The sequence below is a fragment of the Pseudorasbora parva genome, chromosome 16 (genome assembly GCF_024679245.1).
Source record: "Pseudorasbora parva isolate DD20220531a chromosome 16, ASM2467924v1, whole genome shotgun sequence".
NCBI classification, from domain to species: domain Eukaryota; kingdom Metazoa; phylum Chordata; class Actinopteri; order Cypriniformes; family Gobionidae; genus Pseudorasbora; species Pseudorasbora parva.
The window spans coordinates 24,748,170-24,762,218 of record NC_090187.1 but is presented as its reverse complement, the minus strand read 5'-3'; the positions used below and the strand labels follow the sequence as shown (position 1 = coordinate 24,762,218).

At 37.5% G+C, this 14,049-nt stretch overlaps 1 protein-coding gene across 3 annotated transcripts in view; it reads right to left on the bottom strand.

Moving 5' to 3' along the window:
* ptprq (protein tyrosine phosphatase receptor type Q) overlaps positions 1-14,049 on the bottom strand; it is a 110,515-nt gene that overhangs the window by 27,599 nt on the left and 68,867 nt on the right. For all 3 annotated transcript variants that reach the window (XM_067420003.1, XM_067420004.1, XM_067420005.1), the window contains exons 26-32: positions 12,452-12,612; positions 11,967-12,372; positions 7,849-8,010; positions 7,583-7,762; positions 6,973-7,080; positions 6,604-6,885; positions 4,750-5,031 (exon numbers count right to left, since the gene is read on the bottom strand). In XM_067420003.1, coding sequence (XP_067276104.1) covers positions 4,750-5,031; positions 6,604-6,885; positions 6,973-7,080; positions 7,583-7,762; positions 7,849-8,010; positions 11,967-12,372; positions 12,452-12,612 — 1,581 coding nt within the window. The remainder of the gene's footprint in view (positions 1-4,749; positions 5,032-6,603; positions 6,886-6,972; positions 7,081-7,582; positions 7,763-7,848; positions 8,011-11,966; positions 12,373-12,451; positions 12,613-14,049) is intronic.

The following is a 14,049-nucleotide window of genomic DNA, read 5'->3' as shown; positions in this document are numbered from 1 at the left end:
AGATAATTAAACCTAATTAAACACAAGTGGAGCAATCAGATAATTAAACCTAATTAAACACGAGTGGAGCACTTCAAAGGTGCACTATGCAACTTTTCGTCCACTAGAGTGCGCCTATTCTAAACGGCTCGCGAGTACCGGGACTTTTATTATGACGGGACGGGACACAGTCGCCGGCCGCACTTCCGCTTTTTCCGGTCATGTAAAAACAGCTATTTTTATCATATCAGATACATTTAAGGGGCCAAGGGCTTCGGTCATCCGTCCACTCTCTTCCCTGAACTGAAATGAAGTAGTTGGCTGTACTTTCCACACGATTGACATCAGGTTCAAGTACACCAGGTTGGCTGGTGGTTATGTTGCCCGCATACCGCCTCCCATGGCCGAGACTGGTATTACGATACCTGACAGGCCGGGGCTAGTAATGCTACTGCTAATTAAGGTTGATACGTGAAACGTTAAAACAAAACCATTATTTATACATTTTTCATGGAACTTTTTTCCCCAAAACATTTTGGTTTTAGACGCTTGTCTAAAGTTTTTACAAATGTTACTACTAGTTTTAGAATGTTCAGAGAACATTAACATTAAAAAGTAACATTGCCATAATGTTTGCAAAATTATTAAATGGAATTTTTCATTAAAACCAAAGTTTTCATAACTTATATGAACATTAGCAAGATGTTCTTAGAACATATTTTTGTAAGCTGGGTTTGTATTGATGATTACCATGATTATTTTAAAGTATTTCATACTTTTAAAAGAATACCATTTAATGGTACTTGTCCAAAACTTAATTCACACAAACTAATCACGATAGTAATACCAGCCAAATGTTCTGTATCTTGTGAAGAGATCCACAGAAGAAAATCAACCTTAGAAGTAAATAATGTATATCTAAAACAATTCATATCTACAGTATATTATGGTTAGAATACACTGTGCGCCAACCAGGTACGATAAGTTTCCAGTGACAAATACTTTTTCTGTCTACATTGAAACTGAAAGTGAAAATGCTGCACAACAGCACACAATAACAACCCATCAGAACAAATTCTGCTATTCGAGAGATTGGGGTCAACTAAATGTTACTTTTGAATATTCTCTGAACATTTCAAAATATTGCCGTTTTCACTGTATTTTTGAATAAATGCAATTCTGGTGAACATAAGATATTTCTTTCTAAATGTTAAGAAAACAACCCCAAACTTTAGATTTAAAGGAAGTGTATGTAAGATTGTGGCCAAAACTGGTACTGCAATCACTTTCAAATGACTCTAGATCGGTGTATCCCTTCTCCCCCTCCACCTGACTCGAGGTTGCCAGATAGGCTGCAGGATCAGCAGGAACGTTTGTAGATCTGCAGCTGTGGTAACTAGAGCAGATCTGGCAACCCCGATGCTGAAACACTACTGTCTTCGTGATTGGTCGATAGGTGGCGCTTCAGGCCAAAACATCAACATCAGTTGAGGGCTGCAACAACAACTTTTAAATGACATTATCCTGTCCGGACTACTGTTGTCAGTGATATAAGTATTTGAAATTACCATGATTTCTTAATGTCTAGTGACATATCAGGGCCATTTTATGATTAATTAAAGATACATTCCTTACATACATTTCCTTTAATTTGCCCCACAGCTGTATTAAATTAGATTTAACTGTAGGTGGAGCTACCCAGTGCTACAGATCGACAAAATTTCTTATAGGACTTGTATTAAAGTCTGTTTAATAGCTTGTTCACATAAGGTGTGAGTGCATATACCTGTGTATATTCTGTATGATTGTCTGTGTAGTAGATAGTGTAGTATTGGATGATGCCGTTGGGTTCATTTGGAGGACTCCAGCTGAGACGCACTGTAGTGGTCGTAAGGAGTGTGTGTAGTACATTCTGTGGAGGGTCAGATGGGGCTGCAACACAGAAAAATAATTCTAACAATATGAATACTAGGGCAATGCTATTTAATGTTATTGTGTTTTCCTTTTTTAACCTAGTGAACTCTCATTCTTAAGCTACCTTCTAGAGCAGCATTCTAACTGAAACTTACAATTGACTGAGTTGAGATAAATGTTGCTCTATTTTCTATCAATATTTTAGTACAGCATATACACTGCTGTTCAAAAGTTTGGGGTCGGTAAGATTTTTAAATATTTTTGAAAGAAGTCTCTCAAATAAGTTCACAAATAAGAATATTTTTATTTTATAATTTTTTATTTATAATTTGATCACTATTTAAAACTATTTTATTTTCTATTTGAATATAATTTGCATATACATACATATATATAAGTTTATTTATTTATTTCCATATAAGCAAATAATCCCATTTGACCCGAAATCCAGCAGAAAATAATATATCAATATTTTTCATTAAATAAATTCAGTTTTGCTAATATTTTAACTATTATTGGATGATTAGTCTTAAAAGATTCAAGTGCTTGGAGACAAGTTTTGTTGTTGTGATCTCTCTATTTGTTCCAAATCCAGGAGCAATGCACAAGCTTCAGCAGTAATTTTTTTTGCTTTTGTCTGGAATATGGATATTAAAAATATTTTGACCAAAAACTGCTGCTGCAGACACAACGTTCTCCATTTTAGATCCATCTGTGTAAATTGGTTTATGAAGGGGAAAACTACTAGCTTGACGTGGTCATACTCAATTCTAGTCAGAATAGGAGTCTGAAACTGCTCCATTGGGCTGTGATTATGGGGCGTGTTTCAACCGAACCAGGAAAGACCTCAATTGGATAGACCCACAACCAATCAGAGCAACAAAGCAACGCATTGTCAAATGTCAACAGAGCTCACAACCCCTCGCGGGTTGAAGGGACTATTATGTGATATATAGACCCATGAGTGCGAATTTTAGCAGGCAACCTTGCCAAAATAACACACATTTTACCCCCCCCAAACACCATTTTTTTCCGGAGACCCAATTTACTGCTTATTAATAGTTAGTAATGTAGTTTTTGTATTATTTAAGTTTAGGTATTGGGTAGGATTAAGAGATGTAGAATAAGGTTATGCAGAATAAGGCATTAATATATGTGCTTAAGTTCTAATAAACAGCCAATATCTTAATAAATGTAATATGCTTAGTAATATGCATGCTAATAAGCAACTAGTTAATAGTTAAAGGACAACTCCGGCGCATTTTTAAGTTTATCTTGATCATTATATCTTTGTGAGTACAGTCTATAGAAAAATAAACTTCATACACATGATGCTCTTCCCAACTGGATTATTTGCCTTTTTTCCGGCTACAACAGAGTTTCCATGGGACTTCAGCGTGAGATACAGCTAGCTGTCTAAAACAGGTGAATTTAAACAATGGCTAAGTGGATAAACGCATTTTGTTGTCATGTAAGGGCCCTGTTCATGTTGAACAGACATTTTAATTGCATTTTGTGTCTGTTAAGAGGCACAAAGACACCCTTTACGTTTATGCCCCCATAACTGCCGTTTTAGCTGAGTGGGGGCTCTGGGCATTAACTGTAATACGTGTTGCAAGGACCTATCCGGTTCGTTTTTTTTTTTTTTTGTATAGACTGTACTCACAAAGGTATAACGATCAAGATAAACTTAAAAATTCCCTGGAGTTGTAAAATAAAGTGTTACCTTAAAAAATATTTACTGTTATTTCTAATCAGTTTAATTTATCCTTGCTGATTTAAAAGTGTTAATTTCTTTTTAAAAAATCTTACTGACCCCAAACTTTTACATTTAAATCTATTTCCCTCATCTCCACTTAGATTTTGGGCATAATAAGGTATATAGGGTCTTAGGCAGCACATTTTGGTTAGAACAGTCTTCACATTAGAATTACTGTATGTTTATGATATCGAAAATTGTTGTCTATGTTGTTTGGAGCAGAATGTGTTTGTGCTCACCTGATTCTATAGTACTGAAAGTGATGTGAATCAGTAACCCTCCGTCTCCGAGTCGAGTCCAGCTGCTGACGGAGGCATTATACTGGCCCAGCCCCTCCACACTCACCACCACTGATGTTCCAGTCACATTCGCGACAAATTCAGAGCTCAGATTCCTAACAAACAAACAAACATACATGTAAGTTTCAATCTTGTATGACTACAGTCTGGCCTATGGTAAAAACTGATTTTAAATCATCTGGACTTACCACACTCTCACTATGTAGTATAAAATGTCAGAGTTGGCCTCCATGGGAGGTTTCCAGGACAACTCTACTTCAGTATCTGACAATTTCCTGGCAATTAGGAATTTTGGAGGGGAACTGGGTACTGCCGTTTAGGAAAAACAGCTATTATAGACACAAAACTGTGGAAAAGGGGTTTAATCTCAAACATGATAGTGATTGGGGTTAGTAAATGTAAAAGAATGTCGCCCAATCCATGTGCAAAATCAGCATGTCCATCCTGAAAACTTATAATGGAACAACTAACCAACCAAACAGAAACAAACATTTTTGGGATGTTCCTCTGACTCCTGAGGTAGAAAGATTAAACATGCTTTAAAAGACAAAATGTATCCATAACACTCCCAGAGTGCCAAAGTCCTTTGGGAGAAATAAAAATAGTTAAAAATAATAAAATTTCCTGCACGCACACCACCGAAAAGCTGTGAAAAGGAGAAATGTTTACAGTACATGTGACCCTGATACTCTGTATCTTTCGCCAGAACCAGACACATTCACCTTGATGACTGACACTAAAAACGAAAAAATCTTAATTAAACACCACAGGGTCTTTTGGTTAAAAGCAAACACTCACCGTCCTCCAGTGTGGTGATGTTCAGGATTTCGCTCGTGTGGTTGCCCATGCCGACCTGTGTGGCAGCCTGCACGCTGATGCGGTAGCGCGCATACTTTCGCAGGTTGGACAGGACAGCATAAGGCACATGTGTGGTTTGGTTCAGACTGTGCGTGGCGTTCCAGTATTCCACGTTGTAGAACAAGATGATGCCGTTTGAGAGACGCGGGGGCACCCATGACACGTTCACCTCGCTGGATCCGATGCTCTCATAGGTCAAATCATAAGGTGGGCTGCCAGGAACTGCAATAAACAATCAAACTGCACATTAGGACAAATATTATAAAGCAGATAAATAAATTTGCTGGCCATCTTGTGTCTAAAATATTATTCGGCCTACAAACCTAGAACCTCTTACAATTGGGCTTTTTTGTTAACTAAATGTATTTTTTGAGACAGTAGATAGATTGGAACCTGCATTTCCTGCATTGAAACATGCTAAACCGATATGCCACAGATCCAAGATGACGTGGGCTTTTTTGAGCAGTTTATTTAGTAAAGGCTCTTGATTCGTAATTTTTTATGGTGTTTTTGAGATTTTAATTAACAATAGGAACAGTATAAAGCTGACAGGAAACTATGGGAAGAAGAAAGGGATAGAAAATGATGGAAAGGAGGAGGAGGAATAGGCTTGAACAACGATGGGAGTCAGAATTGAAGTGTGATCACCTGTATATGTTAGAGCAGGTGAGCTAGGAAGTGGGCTTTTATGAATAAAGGTGCATTCATGTTTCTCTATAGGTCACCAAGACAATGTAATATATCAGTAATATTTTGAAATATTATTACAATTTGAAATAACTGATTTCTGTTTAAATACATTTAAACATTGTATTTATTCCTGTGATGACTAAACTGAATTTTTAGCATCATTACTACTGTCTTCAGTGTCACATGATCCTTCAGAAATCATATATGTATGTGAAAAAAAATTATAATATGCTGATTTAATGCTCAAGAAACATTTCTTACTATTATTAACAGTTGTGCTGCTTCACATTTTTGTGAAAACTTACACTTTTTTTAGAATTCTTTGATGAACTGAAAATTCAAAAGAACAGCATTTATTGAAATAAAAATCTTTTGTAACATTATAAATGTCTATACTCTCACTTCTCATCAGTTAATCTCCGGTTTCATAGACAAGGTTTAAGCAAGTCCCATGCTAAAATGCATTTTTGAGCTGTTTTAACTGAAAACAACTTGCACTGACATATCTTAAAATATGTCAATGCCATTTTTTTGTCTCAAGATGCACACCAGTATTTCTTTTTTTAAGACACATTTATAAAAGCCCTAATTTAACTAAAGCATAATCCTGCCTTAATCTAAGCGCTGTTTGTGAAACCGGGGCTTTATGTATTCTTGCTGAATAAAAGTATTAATTTCTTTAATTAAAAAAAAATCTTACTGCCACCAAACTTTTGAATAGCAATGTACATAATAGCATACCCGTCAAATACCCGTCAAACTTGCTGTGACAACGTAGCGAAAGTCATTAATCTTCATTAATGAGAGTTGGTAATTTACATTCACCCTCAAACAAACTGAGCAGAGATGCAATGAGCGAATAGCAACTGTCATACCAACACTAAAGTTCACGTTTCAATGCCTGAAAGAGTTGGAGTAGAAAAAACGTCTACTAGAAAACAAACAAAACAGTGACTTAAGATTGAATCGCTGTGTGTAGATGACCCTTTGTAGGAATTGTAGGAACCTTCTGAAGGGGGAAAGAGTATGGGGTTTCAGGATGACATTAAAGTTTTATGTTTCTTCTGGTTTTCCAATTAAATATGAACACACACAATGACTCACCATCCTCCCCTGACAACATCTGTAGAGTATCAGAAATTTGGTTCCCGTGTCCATGCAGCGTAAATGCACGGACAGTCACATTGTAGTGTGTGTAAGGCTTCAGGTAGCGCAGTGTGGCGCTGAGTGATGTGCTGTTGACTGTGTTGCTGTATGTGCCGTTGGTGTAGGAGACCTCATACAGGCGTATGATGCCGTTGGGCTTTTCTGGAGGAGACCAGAAGAGAGTAGCAGTGGAGGAGGTGTTTTTCACTACGACCAGATCCCGTGGTGGTGAATCCGGCTCTAAAGGACAGACAGAGGCATACTGAAATATCTCACGTGTGTGTAAAAGCACTTCTGCATGTGTATGAAAAATAATTAGCTCAATACCATCCTCTAGTGTCACAACAAAGATGTAGTCTTCATCGGTCAGGGGGCTTTCCCCCACGGCTGTAGACGCCGCCACACACACCTTATAACTGCTGTGCTTGTCCAGACCTGTGGATATGATCATAAATACTGTCTTACAGTGGCCCCAAAAACTATTTAAACACTTGGGTCACACTTAGAAATGTCTGAATATCTCTTTTGCTGCATTTATTTGACCAATATACAGTAAAAACAGGAATACTGTGAAATATTACATTTTTTAATAACTATTCTATTCTATTTGAATACATATAAAATTCCAATTTATTCCTGTAATTGCAAAGCTAAATTTTCAGCATCATTACTCCAGTCTTCAGTGTCACGTGATCCTTTACAAATCATTCAGATTTAGGATTTGCTACTCAAGAAACATTTATTCCTTTTAATTGTTGAAAATGGTTGTGCTACTTTTTTCAGGATTCTTAGTTGAATAAAAAATTCAATTTGAAACAGAAATCTTTTGTAGCAGGATAAACGTCTTTGTTGTCAAGTTTAGTCAATTTAATCTGTCCTGGCCAAACTAATTTATTAATTCCAAACATTTGAGCAGCAGTGTATGTTAGTGTTGTACCTGTGAGCACTGCAGTGGTGATGTTTGACATCTGTATTAATTTCTGGTTTGTAAGGAGATTTTGTGCATACACAGCGTAGTGCGTTATCTTGCCGTTGGGGTTGAGGGGTGGCACCCAGGTAACACGGATAGAGGTGGAGGTAAGATTCTGATAGGACACATTCTGAACCGAGCTTGGCACTGTGGAAAAACACTGGGGTTACTTTATACAGTGGTAGTATATCATAAGTACTGTAATTCTACTCAGAGGTCTGAGGTTATTTTACCCTGTTCAGTTGTTTTGACTGTAACTTGTGCAGAAGGTCCTTCTCCAATAATGTTTTTTGCCGACACACTAAACATGTACTCTGTGAAAGGACTAAGTCTTCTAACCACATACATGATGTTATTAGATGACAGGTCTGCTGTCTCCTCGGTGGCTGGTAGAACTGTCAATCGAATCACAGAACAGAACAGAACACAGATGCAACCAATCAGGAATATACAAATAACAGAGCGCAACACTGAATGCCCACCTTTTCAATGCCCATAATTTTTTTATTGTTTCTTTAAACGGGTCATATAATGCATTTTTGTACAAGTTAATATGATTCTTCAGTGTCTAAATGAAAATTTTGTAATATACTTTAATTAAAAAAATTCTCATTAGTGTTGTAAGAATTTTACCTGGTCAAATCTAAACAGCTCTGGTTTCAGCAAGCCATTTCAATGCATGTCTCTTTAATGCTAATGAGCTTTGCTCACCACGCCCATCTGTTCTGTGGGGCGGTTTGACACAATGCACGTGGAGTGTTGCCTTGATAACAGTGGAGGGGAAAGAATGGTAATGGAAGTCTCTGAGGACACATCTGTGCAACTGTATGAATTTGAACCGGAGTCGGACCCGGAACAAGATGACAGCCCCAATGAAATTCGACAATTAAGGTTTCTAAATGGTTGGTTAACGTAAAGTCACTTTTATTTATTTTTGTACTGGCAGGGCAACGTTAGATTAGTGAGATATGAATGCTGTGTGTTTACTGATGTATACGTAAGTACATTGACATTGATGTTACAGCTAATGCCAATAAAAACTTGTTTTTGGTAAATGTAGGCTTGTATGTAATGTAAGTTAACTTACCCTATAAACTTTACTCGCATTCATCGTGAAGCATGCAAGTATTTTAGTCTACACTCACTTCTTCTGGAGGTGCAGCAGGGAACACGTATAGTTCTTAGCCAAACCTGCTTTATTCTGACCTTCGTTTATAAAGCAGTCTGGTGAGAAATGCTTTGCAGTTCGCACAAACATAAAAGCATTGATGTTGATCAGGGGGAATATTCCCATCGAAAACAAAACTCAGCCACTGTGTCTTTAGCGGTTCGGATTTAGGAACATCAGAATGACTGCTGTGTTCGTTATTACACCCAAGAACAGAACACCACAATCGCTTAGACGCCATTCTGCTCCAGCGTATCAACAATGGCGTACTATGATGACAGCTCCCTCAGGGCGGGTCTGTGCTGAAATGCTGCTTGTCAATAAACAATTGTGGGAGGGGCGTCTGACCGTGTGACGGCCGAATGGCTTGATTTGAGACAGGGGAAAACATAAAACATATAAAAAAAACACTGGGTGGATTTTTTTTTATTATTATAAGATGGTTGTGTACAGGCACTGCCAACACACATTTCCATACAATCAACTTGTAAAAGTGCATGTACTATTATATGACCCCTTTGATTTTCAACACATTTACATTTATATAACAATCCGATACCTATTTTCATGGTAACAGTGGCATTGTATATACAGGTGCTGCTTGTCATATAATTAGAATCATCAAAAAGTTGATTTATTTCACTAATTCTATTCAAAAAGTGAAACTTGTATATTATGTTAATTCATTACAGTGATATATTTCAAATGTTTATTTCTTTTAATTTTGATGATTATAATTGACTACTAAGGAAAATCCCAAAGAATAGAATATTATGAAAAGGTTCCTGGTGCCACACTCTAATCAGCTAATTAACTTAAAACACCTGCAAAGGCCTTGAAATGGTCTCTCACCCTGCGTCCCAATTCGCATACTATCCATCCTAAATAGTAATCGAAAATAGAATTAGTATGTCCCAAATCGAAGTATGTTGAAAAGAGTATTCCAAAGATTCCCGGATGGTTTACTATTTCCGGTCCAAATTCGTAGTATGGATCGATGGGCACTCTAACGGCTGATATTGCCCACAACCCATTGCGAGTTGGACGAGGATTCGATTAGAACTACAAACGCGGATAAAAAGCGTTAAAAAACTACAAACATGGCGGATGTGAGAGTTCGGCGGTTAAGTAGAGAAGTTTAGATAAAGGGGTTTGCGTGACCAACTATCAATATTTTACCCATCAAAAATATATTTATTTAGTGTTGTCCACATTATATTTCACCTGCAGCATTGTGAACGTTTTTAATGACACGTTTGGCCATTAACTTTTAAATGCATCATTATATTTAAAATGCAAACACATGAGGAGAGTCTCTGACCCACAAAGACCCACACATGGAAGATCAACGAGTGGCTACATTTCTCTCCGATACGGTAGGAGATTCAACTGAATGTGGAGGATTTGAACTGTGACGAATCTGACGATGATTGACAGGGCAGATAAACGGTGACGGGATGCACGTAACTAAGCGACAGAGTCCGTTAAAGATGGCGAAGTAGTATGTCCCGAAGCTTGCATACTTTTCTGCTACACACTCAAAAGTATATACCTTTTCTTCACAAAAAGAGTACATACTTTTAGGACGTAGTATAAGTAGGCGAATTGGGACGCAGCATCAGTCTAGTTTTAGCCAAACAATCATGGGGAAGACTTCTGACTTGACAGTTGTCCAAAAGATGACCATTGACACCTTGCACAAGGAGGGCAAGACAAAAAAGTGCATTGAAAAAAGGCTGGCTGTTCATAGAGCTCTGTGCCCAAGCACATTAATAGAGAGGAGAAGGGAAGGAAAAGATGTGGTAGAAAAAAGTGTACAAGAAATAGGGATAACCAAACCCCAGTAGAGGTTTGTGAAACAGAACCCATTCAAAAATGTGAGGGAGAATAACAAAGAGTGCAGCAAGAACCACTATGCACAGACGTAAGGACCGCTATGCACAGACGTAAGAACCGCTATGCACAGAGACGTATGCAAGACATGTGTTTCAGCTGTCATATTCCTTGTGTCAAGCCACTCTTGAACAGATAGCATCAGAAGTGTCTCACCTGAGCTAAAGACAAAAAGGACTGGACTGCTGCTGAGTGGTCCAAAGTTATTTTCTCTGATAAAAGTAAAGTTTGCATTTCCTTTGGAAATCAGGGTCCCAGAGTCTGGAGGAAGAGAGGAGAGGCACACAATCCAGGTTGCTTGAGGTCCAGTGTAAAGTTTCAACAGTCAGTGATGGTTTGGGGTGCCATGTCATCTGCTGGTGTTGGTCCACTGTGCTTTCTGATGTTCAAGGTCAATGCAGCCGTAGTTTTAAAGCCTCCTGCTGCTAAACAACTTTATGGAGATGCAGATTTAATTTTCCAACAGGACTTGGCACCTGTACACGGTGCCAAAGCAACCAGTACCCGTTTTAAGGACCATGGTATCCCTGTTCTTAATTGGCCAGCAAACTTGCCTGACCTTAAGCCCATAGAAAATCTTTGCGGTATTGAAGATGTAAGTGCGATTTGCCAGACCCGACAATGCAGAAGAGCTAAAGGCCACGATCAGAGCAATCTGGGCTCTCATAACACCTGAGCAGTGCCACAGACTGATCGACTCCATGCCACGCCGCATTGCTGCAGTAATTCAGGTAAAAAGAGTCCCAACTAAGTATTGAGTGCTGTACATGTTCATACTTTTCAGTTAGCCAAGATTTCTAAAAATCCTTTCTTTGAATTGGTCTTAAGTAATATTTTAATTTGCTGAGATACTAAATTTGGGATTTTCCTTAGTTGTCAGTTATAATCATCAAAATTAAAAGATCAAAACATTTGAAATATATCTGTGTGTAATGAATGAATATAATATACAAGTTTCACTTTTTGAATGGAATTAGTGAAATAAATCAACTTTTTGATGATATTCTAATTATATGACCAGCACCTGTATATATGTATATGTATATATATATATATATATATATATATATATATATATATATATATATATATATATATATATACACAGGTGCTGGTCATATAATTAGAATATTATTAAAAAGTTGATTTATTTCACTTATATTACACATATTATGTAAAGTATAAATACCTCATTATGAGTTGTTATATTATAATTGTGCTTCCAAATCGCAAAAATATTGAAATGTGAGTTAGGTCATAGTGGACAGAGTCAGGGGAGGAGTTATTTACCTTCTATTCCAATGGTAGTGGCAGCTCTTGTTGGAAGGTTCGTCTGCTCCTGGGTGTAGTCTGTGGCCACTGCCCTAGTGAAGCGACGGGGCTGGGAGGGGCTTAAGTTAACCAATGTTGGTTGGTCAGTGCCTAGAGTGAGAGGCATATGTTCAGTCAAAGGGTCCTCAGTTACGGCCTCAGTCTCAGCCTGAACAGATGCATCGGTTCTGTCGTGGGTGACTGTGAGCCAGGGTGGAGGCGTGTGGGGGGTGCTTGGGGTCAGAGGAAATTCAGAGGTCAGTTCTGAGTCGGTGTTGGTAAAACCACGACCCAAAGTGAGAAATGTTCCATGTAAGGTGAATCCAGATTCTGTGGTGATGTCAAGTGATCTTGCATTGCGACGAAGTGGTTGAGACACAGCGTTCTGTAACAACAACATACAATCAGTGAAGCTAAACAAAATACAGTGAGTGTGTGCATGCTTGTGTAATTTATTGTTTTACCTGTCCTCTTAGGGTGATGTCCTGTACAAGTGTACTATGGTACAGCACTAGAATTCGATAGTGGGTTATCAAGCCGTTTGGTTGGTTTGGGGATCTCCAGGACAGACGAACCGACGTGGAATCCACAGCCTCTGCTGTCAGATGAGACACAGCACTCGGGGCTAACATGGAAATGGATGCACACATACAGTTATTATTAAACACCCTCCGCCGTAAACTCAACTAAGGGTCCTCAGCAAAGTTCCAAGGGGGTCGCAAGATGACTTAAAATTATTATAATTATTTTAAAAAAATTAAGAGCAAAAGAAAAAAAACATTCCTTAATAACATGTGACTACAAAAGTCATATAAATGTATTTATAATAAAAAAAAGTGTAAACCCTGAAGAACATTCATTTATGGAATATATTATTATATGAATATATTTTCACATGTAATTTATTTCTGGGAAGTCAAAGCTGAATTTTAGCACCATTACTCCAGTTTTCAGTGTCACATGATCCTTAAGAAACAATTGTGCTGCTTAATATTTTTGTGAAAACTGTGATAATTTTTTTCAAGATTCTTTTAAAGCCTTTTTTAAAAAAAAAAACGAAATCTCCTGCAACATTATAAATGCCTTTACTGTCATTTCTGAGCAATGTAATGTTTCCTTGCTGAATAAAAGTGTTAATATCTTTCAAAAAAATTACAAATTACAAGGAACTGCTCATACATTTCCCCATTTCCCTGATTCATTGCTAAGAAAAAGTGTGATAAAAGGGCTGCATTTTCGGCATTGGATGCTTTGAGGCCTTCAACCAAAATCTAATTTTAGATAAAAGCAACCCTAAGTGAACAAATAACCTTTCTTGTTTTTCCATGCATTTAATGAGCATTCAGTTATGCAGCACCAACTGGCTCTGTATGAAAAAGTCATTTCCTCCGGCTAAATTAACCCAATTAAAGGTATAATTAGAGATAGCTGATTTCAGGCAGACTTAATTACAACCAGACCAGCTAAATATAAACCTAATTTATAACTCTCACTTATTTTGACCCCCAAGTCTGAACACTTACAGAAGTCGTAAACATGATATTGCAGTAAATATTCCCTGAGCCTTTTGAAAGTATGTTCTCCAATCTTCATACAGATGAGTCAAAAATGGAATTGCTTTGGTCAACATGGCTCCCAATATGTATCCATCAAGCATACACAAGCACTGTTTGATAACACGATACCAACAATCAATCATAATGGAGGCCAAGTGATCATCAAACCTGAATGTCACAACTGAAGGAACCATTAATTCTCCACTGTAATGGAAAATACATGAATTCAGATGAATTTGGTGGCAATTATCCATGAATCACAGCTAAAGTGTAGCTGGGTCATGCAGTAAGAAAATGTGGAGAGAAAAAAAACAATTCCACATTAGCGGAATCTAAAATTATTTAATGCTTCTTTAAGTTACAGTCAGTACAGCTAAATCTAGTTCAGCCAGGTATTGCATAGACTTAATTTTGATTACCACTGAAACGTATGGGGTTGATATGAATTTTTTTAATGCTTTTGAAAAAAGTATTTTATGCTGACCATGGCTGCATTTACTTGACCA